This window comes from Aedes albopictus, chromosome 3 (assembly GCF_035046485.1).
Source record: "Aedes albopictus strain Foshan chromosome 3, AalbF5, whole genome shotgun sequence".
Taxonomy (NCBI): Eukaryota; Metazoa; Arthropoda; class Insecta; order Diptera; family Culicidae; genus Aedes; species Aedes albopictus.
The window spans coordinates 351,143,319-351,160,076 of record NC_085138.1 but is presented as its reverse complement, the minus strand read 5'-3'; the positions used below and the strand labels follow the sequence as shown (position 1 = coordinate 351,160,076).

The following is a 16,758-nucleotide window of genomic DNA, read 5'->3' as shown; positions in this document are numbered from 1 at the left end:
TGGGACCTTCTTCTGGGACTCGAATTTCGCAGATTTTTCGTCTAGTGTGGCTCTGTGGAACGTATAAATGTCGGTTGGGAGTTTTTCCACTCCAAAACGGACGGTTTCGTCGGTGTAAATCTAACCGTGGAAAAGCTCTTGTTTCAGCTGAGCTGGAATTTAATACCCGGCACTTTATCTAGCACCATTGCTTGCTCACAACTATAAATGCACATGCTCACAAGCGCCACCTATGTGTCTATTGTTACAATTTTGCTGAAGACAACTTATTTCGATATAGCCGGGATCAAATCCTTTAATACTTATATGCTCACCAGCGCCACCTATGTGTAAAGTTCTGAATTAAACGGTCCATCATCAGTGAGTACTTGACCTACACAAGAACTTTGCCGAAGACACTGATCTTCTAACAAGTGAGGATCATGAGATATAGAAGATCAAATTTGATGTTGCCTGTATACTGTTAATCAAATTTGACAGATAATTCTATTTTAGAAAATTTCCTACACTGAAAAAATAAATCATATATCCAATGGAAAATTTTCATTAGTTTGGCTATATAACTGTTATTGGATTTTCCGATGAAAATTTCTTCTGAAATATCACATGAAATCAATATGGTCTATGGAATACATTAGGAAATCACATAACTTCTATTGGAAAATCACATAACTTCGCAAAATCTATGTGATATTCCCATAAAATTCAATGGACACGCGTATGAAAACAGTCCATGTGAAAATCAGATGAAAACAATGTGAAAACTTTTTTCAGTGTAAGACTGTTCGTTGTTATGGTTTCGAATTATTGGCCAAGTGTCATTTGACCGAAAGGGCCATTTAACCGAACGCCGTTTGGCCGAAAAATGAATGATGTACTGAATGGTCATGCCACTGTATTCCATATCAGTATAACTCGAAAGAACAGCCTATGATTTAAAAAAGGAGAAATTTTTGATAAAATATTGGCAGTTTTAGCGCCAACTAATATTTGAATGGTAAAACTAGAGAGGAAAGACTAGGATTCAAAGAAGCAAATATTTCTGATGATCATAAATGACATTCGACCAAGCGGCTTTCGGCCAAATGGGTGGAAACCAGTTATTGTAATTACCGATATACCTATGTTTCCTCATAAAAACTGATTTTATTGACGAAATATTCCTAAATTATCTAAGAAAAACGTTTCAAAATGTAACTTGTCAAAACCTGGAAAAACTCGAAATATCAGGGAACTTAATTTAACTTGAAAAAATTGGAATTATCAAAGAAATTATGAAATCAATCACGATGTTTTTTGAGTTTTTTTTTATTGAAATTGTAATTGGGAAAAGACGAATTGATTTGAACTAGCACAACATGGATTTTATGAAGTAAGTTTTGTGGTATTTAAAAAGACACTGTTTGAAGCAGTACTGTTTGAATGTTATATATTGCCCATTACTGGTATTTAGCAGGTTTGCTAGTTTGTCTGAAAACATACTTGAAAAACTTGAAGATGGCACAGAATGTTGCTGATTGACAAATTGAGATATGCATTTGTAAAATAAAAAAGCGTTCTGGTGGGATTCGAACCTACGACTCCGTATTCGCTTGACTGTCGCACTCCGCATACCTTAGTCACCACTATAAACAATTCGCTCTCACTTGTTATTACCCCGCACAACCCGAATAGAGGAAAATAGCTCATTAATAGCATATTTAGAAAAAGTTTTGAACGTTAGGGAACGAGCAAGGAACCAAAAAAGAACCTTCTAGAATGTTCTGGAACATAAAAATCCATAAAATTTCCAGAAACCTCCTGAAAGATACTGAACGTTACAAGAGTAAAACAATCATCTGAGATATTCTGGATATCACACTTCCTCAAATATCGAAAACTTTCTGTGCGTTACTGAACGTTTCAATCAGAGAAAGGAGAAGAATTATTTGGAATGTTCTGTACACTTTTCATTCTTAATTTCAAGAACTTTCTGGAAGTCAATGAAAGTCCAAGAAAGAAGTAAAGGGCCTTCTAAAATGTTCTGGAACACCCAAATTCATTCAATTTCGAGACCGTTGTAGAGATTACTGAATGTTTCAGAATGAAGAATTATAATCTACGAAAATGTTCTAGTTAATCAAAATTCTTAGAACTTTCGAGAAATTACTAGACAAAAACAAGACAAAGACCTTCTGCAAACTTAAAAAAGTGTCTGAGAGTTTGTCAACGTTCCAGAAAGAATGAAAAATACCTTTTAAGAAGGTTCTAGAACAACCAAATTCATAAAATGTTTGAGAAATTTCTGGAAGCTACTGAGCATTCCCAATGAAAACAGAAATAATCTTTAGAATATTCTGGAACATTAAACTTTCCAGGTACTTTCCAGAAGTTACTGAATGTTTCAGAAAGAATAAGAAAACTAACCTTCTGGAATTTTCTGGAACAAATTTTTAAATGCCGATTATGTTCGGGGAATTTGTCAACGTTCAAGAAAAAAACATGTCAAATGGACCTTCTGAAAAGTTCTGGAAAATCAGAATTCATTAAATTTTGAGAACTTTCTGGAGATTACTAAACGTTCAAGAGAGAAGCATTCTGGAGAGAGATTCTGGAATGTTCTCGAAAACAGTTTCATTGAAGAAGTATAACTGGAAATTTAAAAACATTTTTTGTAGCTAACGTGGCTAGCCACGTCGGGTCAGCTAGTTTAGGAATACTTACAATGATTCCTTTAGGAAATTGCCCAGAAATATCTTCAAATATTCTTTTTTTTTAGGAATTTTATCAAGCATTTCTTCAGGAAAACCTCTTTGGATTCCTTCATGGAGACTTAAGGAATCCTTCAGTTGAACCTTAACGAAGTTCTCCAAAGATTCTTTTAGAAATTTCTCCAAAAAGGAATCCTACAGAAGCTCCTCATGGAAAATATCTTTGATGAACTTGGGAATTTGGTTGCTTGGAGGCATACCTTGGGAGGGGGTGATTTTCTAAAAGAATTTTGGAGCAATTCCAGAAGAAATTCTTGTAGAAATTTTTGCAGTAATTTTTGGAGGAATTTGTGAAGGAATCCTTGAGGAACCTTCTAGATAAATTCTGAGATGTATTCGAAAAGAATCATTTGGTTGACGTGATGACATTCTTGAGGGATTACAACAACAACAAAAACTTTATGAAACCTAGGATAACACGTGAGAAGAACTAAGGAGCGTTTAAGTATACAAACATGTTTTGGTTGCGGTAGGTCTCATCTCGTAACGTGTGTTTTTTTTTTTTTTCAAATCGGTGTGCGATCGGAACAAGTTTGTTTGCAAGAAGCATCTAGCTAGGCTTTTTCACACTAGGACTGTAGGACCCCTTGAGGAAATTTGTGCACAAATCCTTTGAGGATGAATGTTTTGATCCATGTAGGATTATTTGTAGAAAAACTTCAAGAAAGCCCTGTAAAAATTGTGAAAGAGGACTTGAAAACATCGCCTAAGGAATCTTTAAACGTTTTTCTTTAGCAACTATTGGAAGAATTTCTAAAGAAATTCTTGCCGGTATACATAAACAAATGCTAATCGATTCTTGACATCTTTAAGAAACACTGCATGAAATTCTGGGGAATACTACTGAAGACATTCCTTCAGAAACGCTTGAAGGAGTTCTCAAAACAATCGCTGGAGCCACTTTCAAAGGAAATCTTGGAGGAATTTGTGAAGAAGTCCTTGAAGTAATTCCAAGATAAATCGTTAAAGATATTCAAAAAAGAGTCGTTGGAGTTCCACTTGGAACTAATGCCTTATGAAATCGTTTGAAAATTTTCTTAGAAGTTTCGGGAAGGAAATCCGTACGAAATTGGTGTTATAGTTTAAAAATTTTTTTGAAGGTATCAATAGAAACATTCCAGATGGAAATCTTGGAGGAATACCTGCAGAATTCAGTAGAATTTCTTGGAGGAATTTTTGTGAGAATGCTTGAAAGAATTATTGTTTTACATGATTTTCTGAAGCCTTTATTAAAATAATTCCTTGAAAGGCATGTTGGAGGAATTTCACAAGCATTTCTAGCAAAAACACTCAAAGGCCCTCCGGATAAATTCATATAACATTTCATGGAGGAATTTGTGTATGAATCTTCGAAAAAATCATACAGAAGTAATTATAGAACTACATAAAAATATTCTTGCACGGAGAATTTCTTGTACAAAACTATTCGTAAAATACCTGGGGAAATCACGGGAATACTTGTAGAACTGCTTGATAAATTCATTTAAAGAAAATCTAAGAGAATATTTAAATAAAATCTATACGAATCTTTGGAGAAAGGCATTTTTGAAGGAATTCCTTCAGGAATTTAATTAAAAACCTTGGCAAAATCCCAAAAGTAATCCTCGGTGGAATCTAAGGAGAAATTTATCAATTAATTAAGCAAGGAATACTTTAACCGATTGATGAAACCTTCGCAGAAGTTTCTGACAAGAATCTTGAAGAGATTCTGAAAGAATCATTGAATAGTTTTCCGGAGACCTTCTGGAAGAAATTCTTAAGATATCTTTGGAAAAATTCTTGAAGAAATATGTGAGAAATGAGCCTAAGTTAAAATTCACGAATAAAAAAACATCTTGTATGAATTCTTGAAGCGATTCCTGAAGAATTTCCGACGGATATCCTTCATGAAAAATCTTAGCCTTGTATTAATCACTTAAAGGATTCCTGAAGCAAGAGGCAGAACAGTCTTACAAGGAATTCCTGAAGGAATCCTCGGAGAAACTTTGGAAGAAAATATTTGTTTTTTTTTTAAGATAGGGTATCTCAGATCTTCAGAACAGATCATCTGATCCCTCACTATTTGAGCATACACGCTGCCATTGTCATCCTACTCGAAACCATGGAATGGAGCGTTTTTTGTTTTGTTTCTTGTTTCTGATTACGGGTCATTTGGTCGAACGCAGTTTGGCCGAAAGCCGTGAAAGTACAGTCTATGCTTCCAAGAAGAAAACATCGTTGATAAAATATTGGCAGTTTCAACTCCAACTTTTCCCTGAGTGGCAAAACTAGTAAGAATAGCCTATGATTAAAAAAAGGTAATATTTCTGATGATCATATTGGTCATTAGAATGTCAAAAACTTCCTCTGGATGCTTTTGGTCAAAATTCGGCCAAATGGATCATTCGGCCAGATGACATGCGGCCAAATAATCGGACACACTTATTCTTGTATTTTCGTTTGAAGTCAGCACGAATGATAAAAAATTGCAAAATCAATCGGTGCTCACGGTGTGTTTATAGAGCAACTTTAAAACAAAAAAATAAGTAAGTCTGAAATTTTGCCTAGTGATACTTTGGGCCATTCCCTTCAAATTGCTGGGTTGGTGGAAAACATCCATCGAGGGGTCTAGAACAAAATTTTTTTTGATGGTTTTTCATGCAAAAACTGTTAACTGTCGCATATTGTAAATTCTTGCATTTCTTACGAAAAGTCGCAACTTTTTTGTCTTTGAAGATAGAACCATTAAATTTTCAGGCGGTTTGAAGTAGTATGCGTAGTAGCGCCATCATAATGACTCAAGGTGCATAGAATTAAATATTTTCATGTATTATTATCTAAAAAATATATAGATATTTTGTTGGACTTTTGCTACTAAGCGTAGTATTTTAGAATGCGTTTGATAGTTTTGCTATTATTTGAAAACCATTCAACATATTTCAATGAAATTTTCACACAGTCATCTACTCATACTACTTCAAACCGCCTGAAAATTTAATGGTTCTATCTTCAAAGACAAAAAAGTTGCGACTATTTGTAGGAGATGCAAAAATTTACAATATACGATTTTAACAGTTTCAGCATGAAAAACCTTCAAAAAAAATTTTTTGTTCTAAACCCCCCGATGGATGTTTTCTTCCGACCCAGCAAACTGATGGGAATGGCCCAAAGTATCATTGGGCAAAATTTCAGATTTACTTATTTTTGCCTTTCTCGTACACCAAGGTGTACCGAAAGGCTATATGTTTACTCCAAAAACGAAAATTTGATAGAGCCTCCGGAGGGGTCAAGTCTTATATACCAATCGACTCAGCTCGACGAATTGAGGTGATGTCTGTGTGTGTGTATGTGTGTGTGTGTGTATGTGTGTGTGTATGTGTGTGTGTATGTGTGTGTACAAAAAAACTCACATCACTTTTTGGCAGTAAACCTCAACCGATTTTATTGACCGACGGTTCATTCGACGCGGAATCTGGTCCCATTGTTTCCTATTGAAAATGGTTCAGATCGGTCCAGCCGTTCCGGAGTTATGGCCATTTAGGTGTTCCGGACCGGTACCCCAGGAAGGGCCAGATATGAAAACGCTACAATCCCATCCATGCGGCACATCAAACTACGGCATTTTCAATAACTTGATGAATGGTAGGCAGAAAAATAGTCCCAGACCATATCTGAACCGGTAGTGTCCCGGAACCGGTTCCGGGTGTCCCGCCGGAAGTGACCAAACATAAAAGTGAACTAAACTCATGCTTGCGACATATCAAACCGCGGCTTTTTCGATAACGTGATGAACAGTAAGCAGAAAAACATTCTCAGACCATATCGGAACCGGTAGTGTTCCGGAACCGGTTGCAAATATCCCGCCGGAGGTGGCCAAGTATTAAAGTTAACCAAACCCATGCATGCGACATATCAAATAGTGTCTTTTTTGATATCCTGATGAACAGTAAGCAGGATAATATTCTCAGACCATATCTGAACCGGTTGTGTCCCGGAACCGGTTCCGGGTGTCCCGTTGGAAGTGGTCAAATATAAAATTGAAATAAAACCATGCATGTGACATATCAAACCACAGCTTTTTCGATAACCTGATGAACAGTAAGCAGGAAAGCATTCTCAGACCATATCGGAACCGGTTCCAGATGTTCCGCCGGAGGTGGCATAGTATAAAAGTTAATTAAACCCATGCAAGGGACATATCAAATCATGGTTTTTTTTGATATCCTGATGAACAGTAAGCAGGAAAATATTTTCAGAACATATCTGAATCGGTTGTGATCCAGAACCGGTTCCGGGTGTCCCGCCGGAAATGGCCAAATATAAAAGGGAACCAAACCCATGCAAGCGACACATTAAATCGCGGATTTTAAGGTATTTTTAATAACCGAAAAACAAAGTTTCCGGCCATATTGGGGACAACCGGTAGTGTTCCGCAACCGATTATGGTTGCCCCATCGGAAGTGGTCAAATGTAAAGGAGAACCAAACCCATAAATTCGACACATTTAATGACTTTTTAGGTGAGCTGATGAACGGTTAACAAAAAAATCATAGACCATACTTTGGAAAACCAATAGTGTGCCGAAACCGGTTCCAGGTGCCCCGACGGAAGTGGTCAAATGTAGAAAAAAAAAACCAAGCTCATTCACGCAGCACACTAAATAACGGCTTCTTCGATAACGCGAAGAACGGTCAGCAAGAAAATAGTCTCAGGTCAGTAGTGTTCCGGAACCAGATTCGAGTGCCTCGCCGGAACTGGCGAAATGCACGAATGAACCAAACCCATACATGCATTACATCAATTTGCGACTTTTTAGGAGAACTGATTAATAATTTGCATGAAACTAGTCTAAGACCACCTCAGGGACAATCGGTAAGTGGTAAAATAAGAACCGAAAGTTGTAAATGTGAAATTGAATCAAACCCTTGCGTGTCGTACCATAAAACCACGCTAATTCGACAATGATTGCTGTCAAATTACCTGTGTGAACTTTCAATTCGATAAACTAACTCTATTTTAGTTTTGTTTAGATTGTATGATTTGTTTTTGAACACAAATCTTACAGATATTGTGGTGGTACGAATTGATAGCTTGTACATTTTACGATTGTTGGCTTCCGAGGTTCACTGCGGTTGATCACCAAACGGATCAGGTTTCGGAATGCACCAAATTAGAACTTTCGGAAGTAGCAGCTGCACGAGGAGCCGCTGTGGGTGTAAGTAACATCACAATATCGTATCATTCGTATTTACAGTGTACAGTGTATTACACTGAGACATTTGATCATTTTTTTAATTCAACAAATTTCGAATGAGCGGGGTAAAAGTTAAAAAGTGTCTTATTAAAGAGTGATGAATACGCGGGGTTTGACAGTACATCAAATAGCAGCTTTTTTGATAACTTATTCTTCTTCTTCTTTATAGCTCGACGTTCGCATTGGAACTTGGCCTGCCTCTCTTCTACTTAGTGTTCTTTAGAGCACTTCCACAGTTAATAATTGAAGGGTTTTCTTTGCCCGCCATTGCATGAATTTGTATATTGTGAGGCAAGTTCAATGATACACTATGCTCAGGAAGTCGAGAAAATGTTCCCGACCGGAACGGGAATCAAACCCGCCGTTTCCGGATTGGCGATTCATAGCCTTAACCACTAGGCCAACTGGAGACCCTTTTTTGATAACACGATGATCGATTCGTAAGAACATAGCCTCAGACCATATTTTAGACAACCGGTAGTGTCCCGAAACTAGTTCTGGGTGTCCCACTGGAAGTGGTCAAATGTAAAAGGGATTTGTACCCATGCACAAGATAAATCAAATCGTGGTTTTTTTAGGTAACCTGATGTACGTTAGCAATGATATTGCCTCAGACTATATTTGGGAGACCCGGTGGTGCTCCGGAACCTGTTCCGGAAAGTAACCAAATGTACCATGCGACACATCACATCATGGCTTTTTTTAATAACCTGAGGAACGGTTAACTAGAAAATAGGCTCATACCACATTAGAGACTACTGGTAGGGTTGCACAACCAGCGTTTGATGCTTCGCTGGAACTACGAAAGTAAATAAAATCAATTCAAGCGATAAATATGTGTAAGAGAACAAAATCTTGACATATTAAACCCACATACAAACAGATGTCTCACTATACTCACTACGTTCTTGTTTTTAACGGTCAATAAAATATAACCTAGAATGTGCAGAAAAAACTTTATCGAAGACCGCAAAGTGATCTGTGAATGTGTAAAAGTTATATCTCTGCTTTTACGCTGAACACAACGTCGGAGTATGTGCCATCAATATTGATAATTGATAAAATGCTTGCTTTTCTTAAAAAATATCAGGATTCAGGAACACTTTGACTAACGTCGACGGAAAGATCGTGAGAACATATACGACGAGAAAGGCACTATCACCTCTAGGTGGATTAATTTGGGTTTTTTATTATAAAGTTGTTCTACACAACACACTGTGTGCTGCAATCGTTTTGTATTCGAACATGATTAATTTGAAGGTTTCTAAGGGCACGGTGAGCCTACCAGGAATCCTCAGAGAAATTTCCGATTTTTGGAGGAATTTCTAGAGGAATCATTAATAAATCCTGGAGAAGTCTTAACTGAGTTGCTTGATGGAAACTTAGAATGATTTTAATTGTTTTATGGCTCTATTTGCACCAATACTTGGAAATCTGTATAATGTTTGTTATGTCAACGAACTGCAGAAAATATGGACGATCTGATTGACGTCATGCCTTGACTTCCGAGAACCGTAGATTGACTACAATGAGAATTGTTTGCACGTGGAAAATAACGATTAGCTCCAGAAACCAATAATACACCGAGCAGAAGTAAGTAAATTCCTTGAATAGATTCCTGAGTACCCGGGATGGCTTGGTTCAAGTCAGCCCTTGAGTTTCATTGAGCTGTAGATAAACTCTAATCACATGTTTTACATATGTGGAACCTCTGTCTCTCAATACTATTCCTAGAAACATTTGATGATTTAATGCGAAACTGGAAGCATTTTCTCATTTTTTCGGTTTTTGTTTTTTTTTATTAAATAACGAAGTAATATTTTCAAAATCGGTTTTCGTACACATGTAGAGTATGGATCAGGGTATCTTCTGAATTTTTTTGATGTGGAAAATATTTCCCATTTTTGTAGAAACCATTTTTTTGTGAAATTTTGTTCAAAAATGGTTTCTGCAAAAACGGAAAATATTTTCCACTACAAAAAAATCAGAAGATACCTTGATCCATACTCTACATGTGCACGAAAACCGATTTTGAAAATATTGCTTCGTTATTTAATAAAAAATCAAAAAACAAAAAGTGAGGAAATGCTTCCAGTTTCGCCTTAAGCAAAGTCATGCCCTGAATTCAAAGACCCATAGATGGACAACAATGACAATTATTTGCACGCGGAAAACAACGGTTAGCTCCAGAAATCAATACTACATCAAACAGGAGCAAGTAAATTTCTCGACTAGATTGCTGAGTACCCGGGATGACCTGGTTGAAGTCAGACCTTGAATTCATGAAACTGTTGATAAACAGTAATCACATATTTTATGTATATGAAACCTCTGTGCACTACATAAACTCATATTTTGTCAAGTGTCACTTCTCACAACTATGAACTATGAACTCAAGGCCTTACTTCAACCAGGTCATCCCGGGTACTCAGGAATCTATTTGAGGAATGTACTTACTCATTTTCGATGTATTATTGGTTTCTGGAGCTAACCGTTGTTTTCCGCGTTCAGATAACTTTCATTGTAGTCAATCTACGGTTCTGTGAAGTCAAGGCATGACTTCAATCAGATCGTCCGAATTTTCTGCAGTTCGTTGCCTTGCCCTAACAAACATTATACAGTTTTTCAAGTATTGGTGCAAATAAGACCGATGAAAACAATTGAAAATCATCCATTATGTTCATTTCGAGTGATCATGTTTTATAAGAACGGACTGAGACAATCCATCGAGAGATTCAGAAAATATAAAAAGTAGTATGTTCCATGTGTGACATGTTCTGAAGATGTCTCCGATGACCTATGGGCTCAATGAGGGAATCAACTCACGTGCTTAATGTGTTTGAAGACAACAAACGTAAATGTAGACTTGGATGGTTCAGAAATGTCCAATATCCCAAGAACTGGAAGAAGATCTATCGAAGAATCTCAAAATTGAACCTATAGCAGCTTTAACTATCATTAGGCAACGGAATATGTAAACTTCCATTGAAACACTTCGTTAAGAAGAAAGTTATGGTGCTGTAAATCGTAGGGTCTGGGACCATTTCGGCAGGAGCACCTATTTTGGGCGCTTGCTGCTATAACTCAGTCAATTTTGAACCGATTGACTTGATTTTTGAGACACAACGCACAGTATCTAGCCAAGTACAAAACCTCAAGTCAATCGGTTTGAAAATGACTGAGTTATAGCAGCTAGTGCCCAAAATAGGTGCTCCTGCCCAAATGGTCACAGACCCCTGGCCTTATTTTTACCCGACTTGACCCAGTGACTCATCAGCCTTACTCCGTCCAGAGGTCCAAGAAAATGTTGAGCTCGTATATTTCCAAAAATAGAGTGTTGTGCGAGTTTGTATTCAAAATGTGGTCAAATTCTGTTGATAAATGGTCTGTTGGCGATTTTCTGAACTTTCATTTCATAGCTGGGGACAAATGGGTTAAAAGGAACTTCTGTAGGAATCGTTGGAGGAATTCTTTTCAATGGATTCTTTGAGATTTTCCTGGAGAAATACTGGGATGAATCTCTTAGTAAAACCTTTGAGAAACTTCTTGAATTTTTCGAAGAAATGGTGAAAAGAAAGAAAATAATTTTTGAAGGAATTCTTGGAGGAATTTTTGATTCCTTGTTAAAAACTCTTAAGAAATCCTCAAAAGAACGCCACGATGAGTGATAAATGCTTGGGGGACTGCCAAGATAAATCCATGCGAAAATCTCTGAAAGAAAAATACCAAAATACACATAAAGATTTTCCTAAAAAACTTTCCATAAGAAATTGGAATAAGAATTTCAAGGTATATAATAAACCAACTTCTAGTTTGTAATCTACGAATTACTCTATTATCATGTAACGCAACACACGCATCTGTATTTTAAATTCAATCATAGTCACTGTATATCAAGAATGTTTTGTAATTCAATCGGAGTTGAAAAAAAAAATTACTGGGTAAAGTGGTCAAACTCACTCTCAATTACAGCAACCGTCTTATCTATAATGGAATCACGTAAACCAAAAAAAAATAACAAAAACATCTTGGAAGCGCCTCTAAATTGGAACGATGTCGAAGGGTTGTGATTTGCGCGATCAGATCTTGGAGTTTATAATCACATCGTAGGGGATTATTGTTACACTCATTGTTTCCGTTCGAAAATTAAGTCCGGTTGTAATGCACTAGGAGTGTCAAATGATTTAAACTGCCGTTTTTTACGTTTCTAACTATTTAATTTTCTTTTCTTTTTCAGCTGAATTACCTCTTTGAAGTTCATGAACATTTCAAAATACACAAAGTGCTGAGGCACGTCAGCTTGAAAAAGCAAACAGTGCGCAATAATGCAAACATTCCAAACTAGCAAGCAAACGAAATAAAAAAATCGTTTGAGTGTAAGCTTCAAACCTGTCCTGTCCACCTAGTGGGAGCTGAAATCAAAACAAAAAACTGTTCGCTAAATCAAACAAGCGACGAACCCGTTAAACTAGGAAGTCCCCCAGCCGCACACGATGCCCGCCTATGCCGGATTCGATAGCTTTGCGTCTTCGCGCAGGACCGCCGAATCGATCTACTACTCGGCGAAGGAGTTCGACTCGGCCGACGAGTCGGACTGCATGCGGCCGCCGATGATGCACCACCCGATGCACTCGATTTCGCGCCGGCCAAGCCTGATGGAATCGCTCGGGCCGGCCGATGCCATCTTCAGCCGGCGGTACGTCGATCCGTGGGACATGGAGAACTACGTGTACATTCGGAAGTGAGTATTTTTTGTTTGTTTTCTTGATTGCAATTTGGCATTGAACTTCACATGTTAGAAAGCCTCCTTCTGTAAGAAATTCATTCAAAAAATCGGTTCGTAATTATTTAAGGATAAACTTATTTACCTGTAAATTGTAATTAATCTATTGAGTTCTTTATGTTTTTTTTTAAATTCTACAACCACTCAACCTAATTAACAGCTCTTCTGTCCACTAGGGCACTGTGTGAGCAATTTCAATTGGCAGCTATACTTACACTTACTGTTCAGCGCTTAAATGTATTCTATTCTAATTCTACTATATGGAACTGGTTGCCTTTGCGCTGCTGTCAATTTTCTACCCTGTCCATGGTAGAATGATAAACACGAGGATGTTGATGTGTGACTCTTGTTCCTTTTCAGGTCCGATTGGGGGTCCATTATGAGTTGCCTGATATCTGCTGATATCCAAGTTTCCGGGTCCGTTAGAGCATATGCGCTCTTTGGGGGAAGATCAACCGACGAAAAATTGCAAGTGCTGGGATCGAACCCAGTGTGTGGATTTTTATCGCGAACCACTGAATGGTCCATGCTCAGCAAGTGATACATTCGCGAATGTAACATTTCATGAACCAACATGCTCGGGAACGCTCCCCGAAACAGTGTTGCGACTACTCACATGCGAAAAGTTATACTCACTTGCTTCTATCTCAGTCCAGAAGTATGTTATCAAAAAATGATGTTTGAAGGGCTTTTAGATTGTAGTTTAATCTAAAAGTTTACCGAATAAAGTAAAGCTCGCAGACGCATACCAAAACCGTGAGAGAGCTGTGAGCACAAGGTGAGTAAAAATTACACGAATTTTACTCACCTCGTACTCACAGCTCTCTCACAATTTTGGTATGCGTCTGCGACCTTTACTTTATTCGGCAAACTTTTAGATTAAACTACAATCTAAAAGCCCTTCAAACATCATTTTTTGATAGCATGCTTCTGGACTGAGATAGAAGCAAGTATTACTCTTACAAGTGAGTATTCCCAACACTGCCCCGAAATGCTGTTCATTCTCTTGCCCGGTTCGATACGAGAGCGCAGTCAAGAGAGAAAATGCTCGATGACGCTAATGAAAGCGATGCATTCGGTAAGAATATTTTATTGCCATAATTCTTTTTTTTTTATTGTGACTACACAACCTGCAACGTCATGAATACAGTTAAATTAAATAGTATTTCACGTTTTTAAAGCGAAAACGCATTAAATACTGATGAAAATAACGATTATTCACAGTTGCCCCAAGCCAACGATGAGCGATCATTGGTAAGTGTTACACGTGTTACACTTAGCGATGCCCGCTCATCGCCGCAGCTTGTTTATATCGGAGTATCCTCTTTGTGTTCCTTCGTGAACCATGCGACTCGACGAGAGAACTTACACCGCTTGGTAATTGAAACAGAACCAACAGAAAGGAAGAAAAACTGCCGAGTGGTTCACTGATCACTTTTTCGTCCAAACACTGATCGAACCCATGGCCATCCACTTATGAAGTGAACGTGTAGCCACTATGCCACGGGCCCCGGCTATTCTTCAAATTTAATCTCACCAAACCTACTCCAAGCCTAACCATATACGGGAGAACAAAATTTGTTTACAAAGCTCTAACAAATTCTTCAAACGAGGAATTTAAACACAAATCACTGCCACATAGGCATTTGGTTATGCGCCGAGGTTCGTGGCGTAGTGGCTACACGTTTGCTTCATAAGCAGATGGTCATGGGTTCGATCCCAGACCCGGCCAGGGATTGGCGGCATGCACCGTGCGGTGCGAAAAAAGCGTGTGTTTCACACAATCGCAAGTGCTCGTCTCCCGTTTAGCCGAGAGACAAGAGACGTATGAGTGAGAGCTTTCGTAATTGTGCGAGAGACAATCGCAGCACTAGCTCTACGGCGCAGGGAGTAATGCGCGGTGCTTGGGACTGTGCTTGTCTCCAAACAGAAAAAAATCAATTAATAAATTAATTGAAGAGTTTGTGCTACCGGCAAAGTTGTTAAGCTTGTCAAGGGCTGACAAGTGATGGGTCGTTTGATTCGAAATTTTTCCAATCATGCGTACTATCAAGCCAAGTGCAAATCACGGAGACAAGCACCGAGAGAGTGCATACGACAGAGCGTGAGAGACAGGAGAGCTCCAGCGCGCGGCAAAGTAAGCGAGCAACACACAACCGATTGCGCGTACTCGTCTCCTTCTAGTTTGTTGTGCTGTCTCGTAGCAGAGTGTGCGGCACGCAAAGAGTTTTGAGTCGCACCCTATCCCTGGACCCGGCACTTTCGTCAGTTGCTCTTTCCCCGTGAGAGCAGCTGACACTGACCCTCTTCTGAGTCCATGGCTCAAATTGAACCCAGATACTTGGACATCGGCAAACGGCAACACATAAAGAACCCCTAATCGGACTGGAAACAGGAACAACCAACAGCTACACATCAACATCCGCGAGCTCATCATTCTACTACAGGGGATACTCAAAATAACTGGGACAGGTAAAATTTTCACTTTTCAAAAAATGTTCAACTCGCTGTAACTTTTGGAAAAGGGCATCAAATATTCTCAAATTTTTACTGTAAGCTCATCAACTAGGTGTGTATCAGTGGTCAGAATTTGGAAAAGATCGGGCTATTCTACACGAAGTTATGAAGGTTCTAGAAAAAGGTATAATTATTCGATAGCCAACTTTGAGCTGTTATATCTCCGGATTCAATGAACTGAATGCAATGAAATTTTGACCATTTATGACTTATATAATGAGCTTTTAAAAACATTTGACTAAACTTAAAATTCTTTACACGAAAGAAAATTATAACGATTAGATTATTTTTCTAATATAACACCAATTTATCCAAAACTTCGTCATCGTTTCAAAATTCGAGATAGTAATTATAGTTCATTTGAATTCCCTCTAATTGACTTGAATATATTAATGTTTCAAAGGAAAGCAACCAAATAGCCGGCATTAAATTGAAAAAGTAATGGGATGCATATGAAAAAAAAAGATAAATTTACTAAAAAAACATAGGATAAATGAAATCGCTATAACTTTTTTTCTTATTAATAATTTCAATTTAAGTTAACTGTTTTTCAAAGTTCATTATATTAGTCATAAATGATCAAAATTTCATTGCATTCGGTTCATTGAATCCGGAGATATAACAGCTCAAAGTTGGCTATCAGATAATTATAACTTTTTCTAGAATCTTTATAACTTTGTGTAGAATAGCCCGATCTTTTCCAAAATTGAACCACTGATACACACCTAGTTGATGAGCTTACAGTAAAAATTTGAGAATATTTGATGCCCTTTTCGAAAAGTTACAGCGAGTTGAACATTTTTTGAAAAGTGAAAATTTTACCTGTCCCAGTTAATTTGAGTATCCCCTGTATGTAGGGTAGAAAGTGAAAGCAGCGCAACGGCCCCCAGTTCGATGTAGTACAATTAGAAATAGAATACATTCAGGTGCTGTACAAAGTGTATGTACAGCTTCCAATTGGAGTCGCTCACGCAAGGCCCTAGTAGACAATAGAGCTGTAAATTAGGTTAAGTGATTGAAGAATAAAAAAATAGGCATTTGGATTGGTCAATTACTTATAGTCCTTCACCACAGATAAACAGGTGCCACACTCTGCTCGCTTCCCATTGATCACATTTATAACGCTTGATTCAAATATTCGGTAGGTGGTCGATTGTTATAAGTGTTTCGTCTGTTTATCTGTGCCTTCACTATCTCCTTACACTTCCTTACGCAAAGTTTCAGAATCGTATAGTAATCGTATAGTAAAGAGAAGCTTCTCCTTAAAAATCCTTTAAGAATTTGAAGGACTCTCTAGAGACATATAAGAGTCGCCTATTTTCTCGGAAAGCTCAGGTGCATTTTTTTTTTGTTTTCCCCTGATACTACTTACTTTGAAAAGTCATAACTCAAGAACGAAGCATCATAGAAACAAAGTTTTTTTTTGAGAAATGAAAGCATTTTCTCAGAGATCTAAAAAAATATGAACTGGACAA

General features: G+C 37.7%; 1 protein-coding gene across 5 annotated transcripts in view; it reads left to right on the top strand.

Moving 5' to 3' along the window:
• Positions 1–16,758, top strand: part of LOC109432710 (uncharacterized) — a 156,940-nt gene that overhangs the window by 64,376 nt on the left and 75,806 nt on the right. For all 5 annotated transcript variants that reach the window (XM_062855230.1, XM_029874880.2, XM_062855228.1 and 2 more), the window contains one exon: positions 12,221–12,724. In XM_062855230.1, the coding sequence (XP_062711214.1) occupies positions 12,477–12,724 (248 nt within the window). In that variant the 5' untranslated portion in view covers positions 12,221–12,476. The remainder of the gene's footprint in view (positions 1–12,220; positions 12,725–16,758) is intronic.